This window comes from Mustelus asterias, chromosome 15 (assembly GCF_964213995.1).
Source record: "Mustelus asterias chromosome 15, sMusAst1.hap1.1, whole genome shotgun sequence".
Taxonomy (NCBI): domain Eukaryota; kingdom Metazoa; phylum Chordata; class Chondrichthyes; order Carcharhiniformes; family Triakidae; genus Mustelus; species Mustelus asterias.
In genome coordinates, this window is record NC_135815.1 from 17,238,818 (window position 1) to 17,256,020 (window position 17,203).

General features: G+C 43.3%; 1 protein-coding gene across 1 annotated transcript in view; it reads right to left on the minus strand.

The window, feature by feature from the left end:
• edaradd (EDAR-associated death domain) overlaps positions 1 to 17,203 on the minus strand; it is a 57,523-nt gene that overhangs the window by 2,365 nt on the left and 37,955 nt on the right. The window contains exons 3-6 of the mRNA XM_078229573.1: positions 14,087 to 14,135; positions 9,783 to 9,862; positions 8,499 to 8,540; positions 7,812 to 7,863 (exon numbers count right to left, since the gene is read on the minus strand). Of these exons, the coding sequence (XP_078085699.1) occupies positions 7,812 to 7,863; positions 8,499 to 8,540; positions 9,783 to 9,862; positions 14,087 to 14,135 (223 nt within the window). The remainder of the gene's footprint in view (positions 1 to 7,811; positions 7,864 to 8,498; positions 8,541 to 9,782; positions 9,863 to 14,086; positions 14,136 to 17,203) is intronic.

Sequence of the window (17,203 nt, forward strand, 5' to 3'; positions counted from 1 at the left end):
AAATTTGCAGAGGAGCACAACCCTTTAAATCCTGTTGTCTGTGAGAATGCTGGCAGATGCTCTAGATCCTAGAAGTCGCAGAACTCGCCTGCAAGACTATGATTTCAGATCTTCCCCGCCCCTCATTGGCGACATCATCAGGTTCATGCCCGATTAACATTAATTTAAATATATTTCCAGATTATTAACATGCCCCCCTTGCCCGATATCAAGTCCCTGCCGCATTACAACACCGGCTCCAACTGTGGGAGGAAGGTGCCGATGATCGTGGGGTGGGGGGTCAGAGTGAATGCCAACTCTGATGGTGCGGGGGGAGAGGGGGGTGGGTGAAGTTGGAGTTAAGTGCTGGCTCTGATCATGCATGAGGGGGGAGTCAGAGTTGAACGCAGCTCCGATGGCGAGGAGCCCCTGAGACCTCTATGGTGGGCTAGAGGGGAACCTTATTGCTGTTCTGATTGAGGCACCCTGTAAACATGATGCCCCCAATCCAGTGCAGCCAGCTTTTGCTGGTACGTTGAGGTCCCATCCCTCTGCATGAGCTGGTAAGATCACGAGAAAGCCAAGAAATCAGGTTTGCGCTACTCGCGATCTTACTGGCACTGGAAATCCGGCATAGAATCATAGAAAATTACAGCTCAGAAACAGGCCTTTTGGCCCTTCTTGTCTGTGCCGAACCATTTTATGCCTAGTCCCACTGACCTGCACTTGGACCATATCCCTCCACACCCCTCTCATCCATGAACCCGTCCAAGTTTTTCTTAAATGTTAAAAGTGACCCCGCATTTACCACTTTATCTGGCAGCTCATTCCACACTCCCACCACTCTCTGCGTGAAGAAGCCCCCCCTAATATTCCCTTTAAACTTTTCTCCTTTCACCCTTAACCCATGCCCTCTGGTTTTTTTCTCCCCTAGCCTCAGCGGAAAAAGCCTGCTTGCATTCACTCTATCTATACCCATCAAAATCTTATACACCTCTATCAAATCTCCCCTCAATCTTCTACGCTCCAGGGAATAAAGTCCCAACCTATTCAATCTCTCTCTGTAACTCAGCTTCTCAAGTCCCGGCAAGGGTCTGATCAGCCTCACGCCCGAAAAGGGTGCGAGGCTGAATATATTATTTCAATCTATTTAAATTGTAATTTGAATGTACTTAGCGAGCCCGGGACCCTTGCTTCTCTGGCTTTGCTGGGGAAGGTTCTGTCCGGCGAGGATCACGTATGATCCCACATAGAGTCATAGAGCCATAGAGGTTTACAGCATGGAAACAGGCCCTTCAGCCCAACTTGTCCATGCCACCCTTTTTTTCTAAAACCCCTAAGCTAATCCCAATTGCCTGCATTTGGCCCATATCCCTCTATACCATCGTACCCATGTAACTATCTAAATGCTTTTTAAAAGATAAAATTGTACCCGCCTCTACTACTACCTCTGGCAGCTTGTTCCAGACACTCACCACCCTCTGTGTGAAAAAATTGCCCCTCTGGACACTTTTGTATCTCTCCCCTCTCACCTTAAACCTATGCCCTCTAGTTTTAGACTCCCTTACCTTTGGAAAAGATATTGACTATCTACCTTGTCTATGCCCCTCATTATTTTATAGACCTCGATAAGGTCACCTCTCAGCCTCCTACGCTCCAGAGAAAAAAGTCCCAGTCTATTCAGCCTCTCCTTATAACTCAATCCATCAAGTCCCGGTAGCATCCTAGTAAATCTTTTCTGCACTCTTTCTAGTTTAATAATATATTTTCTATAATAGGGTGACCAGAATTGCACACAGTATTCCAAGTGTGGCCTCACCAATGTCTTGTACAACTTCAACAAGACGTCCCAACTCCTGTATTCAATGTTCTGATCGATGAAACCAAGCATGCCGAATGCCTTCTTCACCACTCTGTCCACCTGTGACTCCACTTTCAAGGAGCTATGAACATGTACCCCTAGATCTCTTTATTCTGTAACTCTCCCCAGCGCCCTACCATTAACTGAGTAAGTCCTGCCCTGGTTCAATCTACCAAAATGCATCACCTCGCATTTGTCTAAATTAAACTCCATCTGCCATTCGTCAGCCCACTAGCCCAATTGATCAAGATCCCGTTGCAATTGGAGATAACTTTCTTCACTGTCCACTATGCCACCAATCTTGGTGTCATCTGCAAACTTACTAACCATGCCCCCTATATTCTCATCCAAATCATTAATATAAATGACAAATAACAGTGGGCCCAGCACTGATCCTTGAGGCACATTGCTGATCACAGGCCTCCAGTTTGAAAAACAACTCTCTACAACCACCCTCTGGCTTCTGTCAAGAAGCCAATTTTGTATCCATTTAGATACCTCACCCTGGATCCTGTGAGATTTAACCTTATGCAACAACCTACTATGCGGTACCTTGTCAAAGGCCTTGCTAAAGTCCATGTGGACAACATCAACTGCACTGCCCTCATCTACCTTCAAAAACTCAATTAAATTTGTGAGACATGATTTTCCACTCACAAAGGCATGCTGACTGTCCTTAATCAGCCCTTGCATCTCTAAATGCCTGTAGATCCTGTCTCTCAAAATACCTTCCAACAATTTACCCACCACAGATGTGAGGCTCACTGGCCTGTAGTTCCCAGGCTTTTTCCTGCAGCCCTTTTTAAACAAAGGCACAACATTTGCCACTCTCCAATCTTCAGGCACCTCACCCGTGACTATCGACGATTCAAATATCTCAGCTAGGGGACCCGCAATTTCCTCCCTAGCCTCCCACAACGTCCTGGGATATACCTCATCAGGTCCCGCAGATTTATCTACCTTGATGCGCTTTAAGACTTCCAGCACCTCCTTCTCTGTAATATGTACACTTCTCAAGACATCACTATTTATTTCCCAAGTTCCCTAACATCCATGCTTTTCTCAACAGTAAATACTGATGAGAAATATTCATTTAGGATCTCGCCCATCTCTTGTGGATCACACATAGATGACCTTGTTGATCCTTAAGAGGCCCTACTTTCTCCCTTGTTACTCTTTTGCCCTTTATGTATTTGTAGAAGCTCTTTGGATTCTCTAGAAGCTCTTTGGATTCTCAACGGGGACATGACGTGATGGCTTCACTGGTAGACGCCTGGCCCCCTGGCATTGCCCATCCTGACAGTGCCAGCCTGGTACTCTGGCCAGACTGCAGGTGGGACATTTGGAGGGGTGGGCGACCGCTGTACACTTTGCACAGTGATCGGTGGGGACCACTACACACTCTGCACAGTGCTCGGTGGGGGAGGGGAGGACCGCTGCGCATCCTGCACAGCAATCGGTCGGGGGGGGGGGGAATCTGCTCCCATTCTGCAATGGTGATCGTGGGGGGGCGATGGGGGGAGTGAGTGTCACGATCATGGGTGGGGGGGGGGAGGGGGTTCACAATCAGCTGTGAGGCTCTTTGGTAGCTGGGGGAGGCTGGGATTAGGCCATGGAGGCTGGCAATAGCAGCAGAGGCACTGACAGATTTCTGTTGCTCTCACAGCATGAAATCTGCACAAGCGCAATGGTGCCTTCTGCTGCTAACAGCTGGCCTTTGGGTGATTTAGACACCATCCACTCCCCCTACTGGCGAATTTCAAATTTGTCAAGATTTTTTTGTGGGAGTGTGGTAAGATTTGACTTTTAAGTCGCCCAAATAAACAGTGCGAGTTTCTCCCGTTTTCATGCTCGTTTGGCACTTAGAATCTTTTTGGTAATATCCCCCCTACTGAATGTCATGAGATCTGAAGAGAAAACTGACCGGTTTCTCGCCAGAAACAACACTCTGCCATTTCTTGATAAGAGTTTGCCCAATAAGTTCGCAATCGCCATGCTGCTCAATTAAGGGTAGTTTTGCTGAGGACGCTGCTAGCAGCTCAAGAGAAAATCAAACATGGAAGGAGAAAATTAATTACATTGATATTAAAATAAATAAAATTAATGAATGAAACCTTATTAGCATTCACATTTTATGATTGGTTTAACAATAAAATTGACAAACAACTTATAGTTTCTTGACTGTGAATGCATATAGGGGAATGAAGGAAAGGAAATGTGGAATGGTAAAAATGTTTCAGAAAATCTCATCAGTGGCAATGATAGCAATCAAAATAATCTTTGTCGGATTGATTTTCCTGACCCAAATTTTGTTAAACACGATCCCATTCAGAAATGTATATATTTATTATCCTTGATGTGCTGGGGGCATCCTTGGTGAAATCTGCCTCCCGAGTAGGGCCCACTGACAACCACACAGCTACAGTCCCCTGAGTTCCTAAATGCTATCCTTGGAGTTTGTTGGGGAAACAGTCGGTCCTTTGGCACATCGATCCGGATTTCATAGAATCACAGAATGGTTACAGCTCAGGAAGCCATGTAGCCCTTTGTGTAAAAATGCAAATTATTGCAGATGCTGGAATCTGAAACCAAAAGAGAAAATGCTGGAAAATCTCAGCAGGTCTGGCAGCATCTGTCAGGAGAGAAAAGTGCTGAAGTTTTGAGTCCAGACGACCCTTTGTCAAAGCTGGATCCCTTTCTGTCTGTGCTGCCTCTCTGCAAGAGCAACTCAGCTAGTTCCACTCCTCTGCTCTTTCCCTGTCTCTCCACATATTTTTATCTTCAAATAACTATCCAATTTCCTTTTCAAAGCCACAAATGACCCTGCCTCCACCACACTCAGCTAATGCATTCCAATTCCAGATGCTGTGTTATAAAGCTTTTCTCTTCGTCACCTTTGGTTCTTTTGTCTTGCACTGAAATCAGTGTCCTCTGGTTCTTATCCCTCCCACCAATGCAACAGTTTTCCTTGTTCACTCTATCCAGCTGTCATGATTTTGAACACCTCTGTCAAATTTGCTCTCAACCTTCAAGGAGAACAAACCCAGCTTCTCACATCTATCCACATAACCAAAGTTCCTCATCCCTGGAACCATTCTCATAAATCTCACTAAAGCTTTCACAGCCTTCCTAAATTCACTGACAAGAATTGCTCAACATGCTCCATTTGAGGCAGAACTAGCGTTTTATAAAAATACATAAGTTTTGTGTCATCTGCATATTTTGAAATCATGCCCTGTACACCCAAGTAATCTAGACTATTAATATACATCAAGAAAAACAGTGGTGGCTTTTGCTCTGGCCCTTGCAAAACCTAGTGTGTACCTTCGTGCAGTCGAAAAAACATCACCACAATTCTCTACTTCCGGTCACTCAGCCAACTGTGTATCCATGCTGCCACAGTCTCTTTCATTTCATAGGCTTTAACTTTGCTGACAAACCTGTTATGCGGCACTTTATCAAACACATTTTGGAAATCTATATACATATCAAGGCTTAAGAGATCCAAGCGCTAATCCAGTGCCAACATTCGGGTTGCCCATGCATCTGGGTACCTCATAGCTGCAAATCTGAAAGCACGAATTTGTGATGTTTCCTTTCTATCTGTTCTTCATGCCATTGCTGGACCTGCAAAGGGCCAATCCAACCTAGAAATCATGAAGCAACATAAAGGGAGCAGAAAGAAAAACAAAAAATGCTGGAAAGTCTCAGCAGGTCTGGCAGCATCCAGGAGAGAGAAACAAAGTTAACCTTTTGAGTCTGCATGACTATTTTTCAGTGCTGAAGAGAGGTAGAGATGTGATGGATTTTATACTGTTGATTTTAGAATTATAGAATCCCTACAGTGCAGAAAGAGGCCTTTCTGCCCATCGAGCCTGCATTGACAATAGTCCCACTCAGGCCCTATCCCCGTAACCCCACATATTTACCTTGCTAATCCCCTGACACCAAGTGGCAATTTAGTATGGCCAATCAACCTAACCCGCACATCTTTTGGACTATGGGAGGAAACCAGAGCACCCAGAGAAAACCCACGCAGACACGCGGAGAATGTGCAAACTCCACACAGACAGTGACCTGACACCGGAATTGAACCCGAGTCCATAGTGCTGTGAGGCGGCAGTGCAAATCACTGTGCCACCGTGCTTCCCTTAACAACTTCCTGTTAACAACAATATACTCTTCGATAGTATAGTATAAAATCCATCACATTTCTACTTCTCTTCAGCACTGAAGAGTCATAAGGACTTGAAATGTTGGGTGGAATTCTCCCAAAAAACTTCCAAGTGTCATAATGGTGAGAATAATAGTGATCCATGTTGGTCTCTCAAGGCACTTCTCACCGCAGTACTCCTGCAGTTAAAAATTTAAAGTAAAAGTTTATTTATTAGTCACAAGTAGGCTTACATTCACACTGTAATGAAGTTATTGTGAAAATCCCCAAGTCGCCACACTCCAGCGCCTGTTCGGATACACTGAGGGAGAATTTAGCACGGCCAATGCATCTAACCAGTGCGTCTTTGGACTGTGGGAGCAAACCGGAGCACCCGGAGGACATCCACACAGACATGGTGAGAACAGAGTCTAACTGGCAAATGGGCTGTGCCCAGCAGTGGCCACAAGACAACCTGGCAGTGGCCACCAGGCAGCCCGGTGGTGCCAGACAGTGACCCAAGCCAGGAATTGATCCCAGGTCCCTGGCACTGTGAGGCAGCAGTACTAACCACTGTGCCACTGTGCTGCAGTTGTCACTTTTTTGAGTGTTGCGTGTTTTGCGCTGGTACTGGGTGGCGAGTCCTAAACAAGATGATGAACCCAGCTTCTGAGCACTCAGGCGCTGTTTCGCAAGGGTGTCCCAATTGCAGAGAGCACTGGGAGATCCCTTCCCCCCTCCTCACAGACATCGGGACCCCTCTCATCGGCGGCATGTCCCCCCCCCCCCCCCCACCCCCCCAACCGACATGCACCACCTGCATCGAGGCTTTGGGCTCTCTCAGTGGGTACACCTGCCTGACCCCCGCGACATGCCCCCCAATCAAGTTCCCCAACATCCCCCCCTCCCCCCAACACCCCTGACATGCCTCCTCTCAAGGCCCTCAACATGCTCCCCATTAAGACTACCTTCACGATCCACCCCTGCTCGACCTCCCTCCCCATCAGACTCCAACCCATCCCCGCATAGCTCTCTTTCCACCCGCCCCCCCCCACCCCCCGTCATGGCCTCCACTCAGCACTCAGGCCGCACCCCTACAGCACTGTCTCTGGCACACTGGTGGCGCTCAACTGGCACCACCGGGCTGCCTGGTGGCCACTGCCCAATAGGCACTGCCCAGCCATGCCCCCAAACCTCCCAGGGGCTTCAGTGGCCCCTGAGCACCCCCCCGCCCCCCCACCACCGACATGACCATCGTGCCAGATCTCCGCTAGTAGAGACCAGTAGTGATTCTCGCCGTTATTGTGCCCCATCCGAAGGCCAGTGAATTCTGTGCACTGGGATGTGAACATTCTATGCATATTTAAATACTACTTTAAATATGCTAATCGGATGAAGGAAGGGGCCCCGACAACTCTGTTTCTCTCTCCACAGATGTTGCCAGACCTGTTGGTTTTTCCAGCATTTTCTGTTTTTATTTCAGATTTCCAAAGTCCACGGTTTAAACGGAGCAGAGACTTTGCATATAGCTTTGGGTCCCATTTCTCTTGACAACTTGATCTGGGGAATTATTAGGAAAATCAAGCACCCTGGTTTAATGCAAGAGATTTATGAAATGAATATGCAAACCAAAAGACTGGAAAAAAAGCAACTGCAGCATAAATAAAAATGAAGGGTTCCTGGTTCAAAAAGACCTGCGCTTCTACTTTTAACGTAATGTTTATCAAGTAACATTTGATAAGGCTGACCCGTAGTTCAGCCCAAATCACACCAGCTTTTGTAGTCATGATAATTAACCATAGAAATGTCTCATTTTACCTTCATCTGATAAACATTCTCCTTCAGTGTGTTGACTGTCTTTCTCTTCAGGCTGCATGGCAATTACAGTGTATTTCAGTGAGGTTAGTAGAGTAAGAACAAAACTTGCTTGAAGCATGGGAAGAATATTTTTGAACAAAAATAGAAAGCTAGGAGTTTATTTTAAACAAAGGTCATATTTTCAACAGGTTTGCAATAAGATCACTGCATTTTTCTGTCATAAAATATGCATAGCATTCAAGTCGTTGCGAACAAACTCAAATTACAACTGTCATCTGTGGTTAAATCACACCTGAAAAAACGCAAGAGGCCCGTTCCCATCCTGTCACTGGACCACTAGAGGAATTCTCCAAGACAGTTCAGGTAAATAAAAGGCATACCGAGTAATCATAGTTTCATTTGATAATACTTAATGACGGGCTCTTTATGCTGATTTCAATCTATTCGACAAGAGGTCTGTATTGAAATGGAGAAATTTCATGCACTTTCATCTCAGCCATGAGAAGTCATGACCTTTTCTTTTGATGCCTTCCACTACATTGCCCTGTGTTAATAATTACTTTATATTATATGTGGCAAGACAAAAGTTTTGATGTGTCTTCTTGTTGCCAATGATGCTTATAAAATAAATAAGTTATAAATTATACATCTGTTTCTATCATGATTTGATAATTTTTCTTTCTTTACCTGGCCATGCTGTAGATGGTCCTGACATGTGTGGGTAGAAAACTAAAGAAAAATTAGAAATAATAAAATCTCAGAATGATACAAGGCAGACACAGATCACTTGTCTCCCATGCTTTTCTCGACATGAACCACCTAGTTTAATCAAGTTTTCCAGTTCACTTATCATACTTTTTACTATTCAATTCTTTCAAGCAACTGTTTGAAACAAAAAAAATCATAAACAATAGTTTGTAGAAGAGAATTCCACATCTTCACCATCTTCTCTGTAAAGTTAATTTGTCCTCTCATTACTTTCTCACTAATCAGGGGAATTAACCAGACTTGATTCGCCAGATAGCATGTTTCTTCGATCTGCTTAATATTCAATAATTCTATTCATGTTTCCACAATAATTTATAATCTTGATGAACTCCATCGGTTTTAACATTTGGTTCTGGTGAAACTTGTCATGTCACCCTTCATAACTGTAACCATGTGCCTTTACTAGCATCTTGCCGAATAGAGATTGCACTTTAAAAAATTGCTTTTATATCCTTTCTGATCCAGTGCTGTTATGCTTGGCCAGCAGAAAGCAGATGCACTTGTAATGCTCCAAATGCTTGGGATTTTGTGCAATTCTGAAGGTTAGCTTGACCTAGGCTTGTCATGGATGTTCTCCACTGAAAATAGATATGAAATACGCCACAAAAAGATATCTTTGAATAAACTGTTGCAGCTAACGACAAATTTTGAACAGGCAGATAAAGAGAGAAAAGAAAATCTTAGAAAATAATAGGATAACCCAACTGGGGCAGCTGTCTTATGAGTGTGATTGTCAATTTTATAAGAACAGTAGGAAGCCTGTCGCAAATTACAAATTACCTCAAGCAAGAGATTTCTTTTTTCAAACCCTCTCATATTCAATTTCCTTTTTTAATTATTCTCATCCAAGAGGCAAATAGGATTCCCAAACTCCACTGAATCCAGGAATGCATGGAAAGCGTTCAAGGTGCCCACCTATCAATTTTCCCTTCTCTCTTGCTATGTTACAGCATGCTGAAGTGCTAAAGAACCTCTAATGTGCTAAATAAGTGATTTTAAAATTCTCCTCACAAAGCTGACATTGCCATCTTACCATTTTGAAACCACTAAATTTTTAATATCTTACTTTAGAGGCTGAAGCAGGTGCTATATACATGAGACCTTAGGTGTGATTGCGGACAGATGTTACTTACTAAACTTTGAAACTTAATCTGCGTAAAAGCTCCAAGCAAGTGAATAAAGTAAAAATAAACTTGTTCCTACCCGTCTTGCCGTTTGAAGCTTTGCAGTTAAATGTTCCAGGTTAACAGTTGCCATATCTTGAGCTAAGAGATCTGAAAAACCTGTCAGCAATATTAATTGAGCTTTAGTAGATATTGATAGATGACAATGCTCAATAATTTTTTAAAATTACCATAAAGTACTCTCCACTTCAGTTAGCCGAGACAGGGAATGGACCTTTCTTTAGAAGTGATAATACTTTCCAGATAACATGCATGAGTACTAAAATGGCACCAAAAATTGATATTTTTAAAAATAATAATTGAAGCGATGTGGGCTTCACTAACTAGGGCAGCATTTATTATCCATCCCTAATGGCCCTTGAGAGGATGGCGGTGAGGTGATGTTAAGGACCAGATCAGAAACTCCAAGATATTTTATGAAGTTAGCTTAGACCCTAATTTTTACATTTGATTTTAGTATAAGGGTAAGCATAAGGTGTTTCACTCCAGGTATGATTCAAGTGACCCACTAGGAAGCTTTTATCAAAACAAACTTTATTTAAGAACACAGTTAGAATATAATAAAAAGAATTAACATAACTTTTACCAATTAAAATACTTAAACATGACAAAGCATAATTCTTAACAGCTAGCTATCTCCATTGTCCCAATTTAACAGTACCCCCACAGACATGAATCCCTTCTTTAGAACCAGTCGACACAGAAACCAAAGATCCTTACTTAGGTACTAGATTTCCAGCCTTTTGGCACTTCTGGAAGGTGATCTAGACAGACACCTGTCTTCTAAAGAAACTCCCAGAGAAAGCTCCACACCCAAACAGTAGAATCTCAGAGATAAAAGTTTATTTCTTGGCAGATTCCAGTCCCCATATGAGACAGAGTAAGTGATACAGAAAAAGCAACCTCTCTCTAACAATGCCAAAAGCAGATTGCCTTAAATTCTCGGTGAAAGCATAGCTGTACCCAGTCACATGACTCTACCTATCAATCAATCCAATCAAGTACTACTCTGTAATATCAAAGCAAAACAACAGAACCCTGCATTAGTTCAGATTAAACAAATGTTGGAGCAATTAAGATCAATTATGTTGTTACAGTAACAATACAGTGCTTCTGAATCCAGACAAAACAGCTCTGGTTAAATGGAAAGGATTAGTAAATGTATTCTGCATATAAAATACATTTCCTAAAGGCACAGTAGTGTCACACTAACTGCCGTTTGAAGCTTTGCAGTTAAGTGCTCCAGGTTAACAGTTGCCATATCCTGAGCTAAGAGATCTGAAAAACCTGTGATAATATTCTCCAGATAACATGCATGATACTAAAATGGCACCAAAAAGTGATATTTTAAAAAATAATAATTGAAGCGATGTGGGCTTCACTAACTAGGGCATCCCTAGTTAGTGAAGCCTAATGGCCCTTGAGAGGATGGCGGTGAGCTGATGTTAAGGACCAGATCAGAAACACCACTGCAGTCTTTGTGGTGTAGGTGCATCCAGAGTGCTGTTAGGGCAGGAGTTCCAGGATTTTGGTCCAGCGACAGTGAAGGAACAGTAATATATTTCCAAGTCAGGATGGTGAGTGGCTTGAAGAGGAACTTCCAGATAGCGGTTTTCCCATGTACCTGATCTCCTTGGCCTTCTAGATGGTAGTGGTTGTGGGTTTGGAAGGTGCTTCTTAAGGAACCTTGGTGAGTTCATGCAGTGCATCTTGTAGGTGGTACGGATGGCTTCTACTATGCCCAGTGGTAGAGGGAATGAGTGTTTGTGAATGGCATGTCAATCAAGCAAGCTGCTTCATTTGGATGGTACCAGCTATTTGAGTGATGTTGGAGCTGCATTAATCCAGGCAAGGGGAGAGTATTTCATCACACACCTGACTTCTGCCATGTAGATGGTAGACAGGCTTTGAGGAGTTAGGAGTTGAGTTACTCACTACATTCCTAACTTCTGATCTGCTCTTGTAGCCACAGTATTTATATGGCTATTCAATTAAGTTTCTGGTCAATGGTAACCCCCAGGATGTTCATAATGGGGGATTCAGCAATGGTAATGCTATTGAATGTCAAGGGGTGATGCTTAGGTCCTCTCTTTATGGAGATGGCCATTGCCTGGCACTTGAATGGCGCAAATTTGTCAACCCAAGCCTAGATATTGTCCAGCTCATGCTGTGTTTGGACATGGATTATTTCAGCATCTGAGAAGTCGTGAATGGTGCTGAACATTGTGCGATCATCAGTGAACATCCCCACTTCTGACCTTACGATGGAAGGAAGGTCATTGATGAAGCTGCTGAAGATGGTTGGGCTTAAGACACTACTCTGAGGAATTTCTGCAGTGATGTCCTGAAGCTGAGATGACTGACTTCCAACAACCACAACCAACTTACACTGTGCTAGGTATGACTCCAACCAGCGGAGAGTTTTCCCTCTGATTCCCATTGACTCCAGTTTTGGTACGGTTCCTTAATGTTTGAGAGTCACATGTTTGCATTGTTCTAATACAGACAGCACATGGTGTCACATTTTTGGAGCTTTTATGCACTGGACTATAGTGTGACAGGTTGCATGTTAGATGAAGAGACCCAAAGAAAAGCAATAGAGTAGAAAATTAAAATACCTAATCGAGAACTTATTAAGAAATGGAACATTTCCACTCTACAGCCAAACATCCACTCAAGCACTAACGTATATGGGTCCACGCATACACTGCAGCAATTATGGATTATAACAGTTCAAAAAAATGGGTCACGCTTGCCTTCTCAAGGCAACGAGGGGCAATAAATGTTGGCTTTATCAGTGACTCCCACATTTGGAGAATGAATTTTTAAAAAATACTGTAAAATTGCAAGTTGTTTTGTGTTGCAGAGTAACACCTATTGAGAACTGTGTTGAAACTATTATAAATAAATTTCACATTGTCTCTTACGGTCCAGAAGAAAGTGCATAAGCACTCATGTCATTTTTCGGTACAGGTCTCAGATGTAAAAGGACTGTTGCCATTAGGACCAAGATAATAAATTAACCTGTTCTGGGCTTTGTTCTCCCAGAACATATGTCAGTTGTGGCTCAAGCGGTGACACTGATCAATTCAAGTCATACTCCAGAGACTGGAGTACAAAAATCTATTCTGACACACCAGACAAGTACTGAGGGAGTACTGAACTGTCTTTCAGATTAGATGTTAAATCGTGGCTCCTGCTACTCTCTCAGATGGAGATAAAAAAATCCTTTGGATGATTTAAATGAAGAGCAAGGAAATTATCCCCTGGTGCCCTGGCCAAGATTTATGCCTTGATTAAGATCACTACAACAGATTGTCTGGCCCATCATCACATTGCTGTTACGGGAGCTTGCTGTGTGAAAATTAGCTGCTGAATTTCCTACATTACAACAATGACTATACTTCAAAAATACTTTATTGGCTGTCAAGCACTTTGGGATGTCCTGATGTTTTGAAAGGAGCTACATAACTGCAAATCTTTCTTTCAAATTAGTTATCTAGAATTGCTTCTTTCCCAAAAATAAATTTTTACCTACAACATCCAAGATATTAATTTATTTAGCAAAAAAACACAACAATGCATGTTACTTCTGCATCTGTATGGGGAAGGTTTCAGATTGGTTCTCCTTTGTAAGGAATCAAAAATCTATGTTAAATTCTATTGTTGCTTTAGCATCTCATATATTTGGATTCTGCCTGCAGTTCTTCATCTCTGCCCATGATATCAGGGAGGGCAAGGGGTAGTGACTGCACATCTCCTCAGAGAAAGGAAAAGAGAAAACTTTAGAGGTCACCACCCTGGGCTATTCTCTCAGGAGTTGGCCCAAGGATGCAATTAGCAAAAAACTCACTACATTAAATATATCACAAGAAAGCCTGGAAGCACTGGAGTTGAAATGCAGTTGTTAATAAGCTCATTACTGCATTCTTTGAAATTGTTTTTCCTCTAACTTAACAGAAGCACTGACTTACTTATTAAATTTGAGGTTGATGATTTATTTTAAATAGATTTATTGAAATAATAGCTAACAGAATTTCATACAAACATCCAAAGCATATATTATTAATTTCACAAACACATATTCAAGATCAGAAATGTAAAAGTGCTTAAATTGCTTTGTCCTTAAAACCCAATTTTCTACAGGCATAAAGTCCAACAATATGGTTGCTGATGCAAAGCAATGGTAGTGGCCATCACACGAAAAAGACAGCTTTTATTTCAAGTAAAAGCATAATTCATGATTCAATATGGTTGTCTCAATTACAGTCTCAGTGAAACGTCTGACAGTGTATACTTTATTCTAGGGTCAAAAATTGATACCTTTAGTGGAAATACTGTGATCTGTAGCTTGGATAGGATATTTTTCAATCTGTGGAAGCAGAAAGATAAAAGCATTAAGTCACACATTTACAATCAATTGTTAATAATGAAAGTCTTTTACGCATAAAATCTGAGAGGAAAAAGGATCAGATCTTACTTCCAACAGAAGCAAATAGAATTATGGAATTATGGTGATGAATGAATACTTTTCTTCAGTGTTCACCAAGGAGAGGGGCCATGTTTTTGAGGAAGAGAAGGTGTTACAGCCTAATAGGCTGGAGGAAATAGATGTTCGGAGGGAGGATGTCCTGGCAGTTTTGAATAAACTGAAGGTCGATAAGTCCCCTGGGCCTGATGAAATATATCCTAGGATTCTTCGGGAGGCAAGGGATGAGATTGCAGAGCTTTTGGCTTTGATCTTTGGGTCCTCGCTGTCCACGGGGATGGTGCCAGAGGACTGGAGAATGGCGAATGTTGTTCCTCTGTTTAAGAAAGGGAATAGAAATGACCCTGGTAATTATAGACCGGTTAGTCTTACTTCAGTGGTTGGTAAATTGATGGAAAAGGTCCTTAGGGATGGGATTTACGACCATTTAGAAAGATGTGGATTAATCCGGGATAGTCAGCACGGATTCGTGAAGGGCAAGTCATGCCTCACAAATTTGATTGAATTTTTTGAGGAGGTAACTAAGTGTGTTGACGAAGGTAGGGCAGTTGATGTCATATACATGGATTTTAGTAAGGCGTTTGATAAGGTCCCCCATGGTCGGCTTATGATGAAAGTGAGGAGGTGTGGGATAGAGGGAAAGTTGGCCGATTGGATATGTAACTGGCTGTCTGATCGAAGACAGAGGGTGGTGGTGGATGGAAAATTTTCAGATTGGAGGGTTGCTAGCAGAGTGCCACAGGGATCAGTGCTTGGTCCTCTGCTCTTTGTGATTTTTATCAATGACTTAGAGGAGGGGGCTGAAGGGTGGATCAGTAAATTTGCTGATGACACCAAGATTGGTGGAGTAGTGGATGAGGTGGAGGGCTGTTGTAGGCTGCAAAGAGACATAGATAGGATGCAAAGCTGGGCTGAAAAATGGCAAATGGAGTTTAACCCTGAGAAATGTGAGGTGATTCATTTTGGTAGGACTAATTTAAATGTGGATTACAGGGTCAAAGGTAGGGTTCTGAAGACTGTGGAGGAACAGAGAGATCTTGGGGTCCATATCCACAGATCTCTAAAGGTTGCCACTCAAGTGGATAGAGCTGTGAAGAAGGCCTATAGTGTGTTAGCTTTTATTAACAGGGGGTTGGAGTTTAAGAGCCGTGGGGTTATGCTGCAACTGTACAGGACCTTGGTGAGATCACATTTGGAATATTGTGTGCAGTTCTGGTCACCTCACTATAAGAAGGATGTGGAAGCGCTGGAAAGAGTGCAGAGGAGATTTACCAGGATGCTGCCTGGTTTGGAGGGTAGGCCTTATGAGGAAAGGTTGAGGGAGCTAGGGCTGTTCTCTCTGGAGCGGAGGAGACTTAATAGAGGTTTATAAAATGATGAAGGGGATAGATAGAGTGAACATTCAAAGACTATTTCCTCGGGTGGATGGAGCTATTACAAGGGGGCATAACTATAGGGTTCGTGGTGGGAGATATAGGAAGGATATCAGAGGTAGGTTCTTTACGCAGAGAGTGGTTGGGGTGTGGAATGGACTGCCTGCAGTGATAGTGGAGTCAGACACTTTAGGAACATTTAAGCAGTTATTGGATAGGCACATGGAGCACACCAGGATGATAGGGAGTGGGATAGCTTGATCTTGGTTTCAGATAAAGCTCGGCACAACATCGTGGGCCGAAGGGCCTGTTCTGTGCTGTACTGTTCTATATAATTTTACAATCCACTGCCAGAGGGCTTACAGATGGTGGGTGGGGTGGGGGAGGAGGAGCTTGTAAAATTCTCCAGGTTGCTTTCCTGTTGCTTTCCCGCCCACCTTCAACCAGTCTGCAATTTTATGTGAGGCAGGTGAAATCTAGGGTTTGCCTCCCATTTATGAGCCAGTTAATGGCCACTTAAGAGCTGATTTCCTCTCAGTCTCCATTTTGACACTGGTGGGAAGGGTATAGGGAGGGGAGAAGGCCATCAGGTTAGCCTGCTTGGGGCCTTGGATGGGAGGGAGTAGCGTCTCCCTGATGAGCCCCTCCATATCAGGTGCCCCCCAAGATCTGCCCCCTGGGGGTGTTCTCTTCTTCCCTGGCCTCTCCATCCAGGCCTTCACCCCCACCGTGAGATCCCCGCCATTACACTTAACTGGTCCTGGCATCAGGGATTTTGAATCTGTGGACTACTTGTAGTCCCAGTCCTGGCCACTGCTACCACTGGCACTGCTGGACTACAGAACTGCTGGTCAATCAGATTGATTGACAGCTCCTTGATACAGGTCTTCCGCCAGAACAAGGGGTGGAAGTCCCAAGTCCAGCCAATTAAAGCTCATTGGAGGATTAAATGGCTGAGTGTTTGCTGTAGACAGTAAGAAGTCTCACAACACCAGGTTAAAGTCCAACAGGTTTATTTGGTAGCAAATACCATAAGCTTTCGGAGCACTGCTCCTTCGTCAGATGGAGTGGAAATGTGCTCTCAAACAGTGCACAGAGACACAAACTCAAGTTGCAGAATACTGATTAGAATGCGAATCCTACAGCCAGCCAGGTCTTAAAGGTACAGACAATGTGGGAACATTAAACAATGAGGGAACATTAAACACAGGTTAAAGAGATTGTATTGTCTCCAGACAGAACAGCTAGTGAGATTCTGCAAGCCCAGGAGGCAAGCTTGCAGAATCTCACTAGCTGTTCTGTCTGGAGACAATACACATCTCTTTAACTTGTGTTTAATGTTCCCTCATTGTTTAATGTTCCCACATTGTCTGTATCTTTAAGACCTGGCTGGCTGTAGGATTCGCATTCTAATCAGTATTCTGCAACTTGAGTTTGTGTCTGTTTGCACTGTTTGAGAGCACATTTCCACTCCATCTGATGAAGGAGCAGTGCTCCGAAAGCTTATGGTATTTGCTACCAAATAAACCTGTTGGACTTTAACCTGGTGTTGTGAGATTTCTCACTGTGTTCACCCTA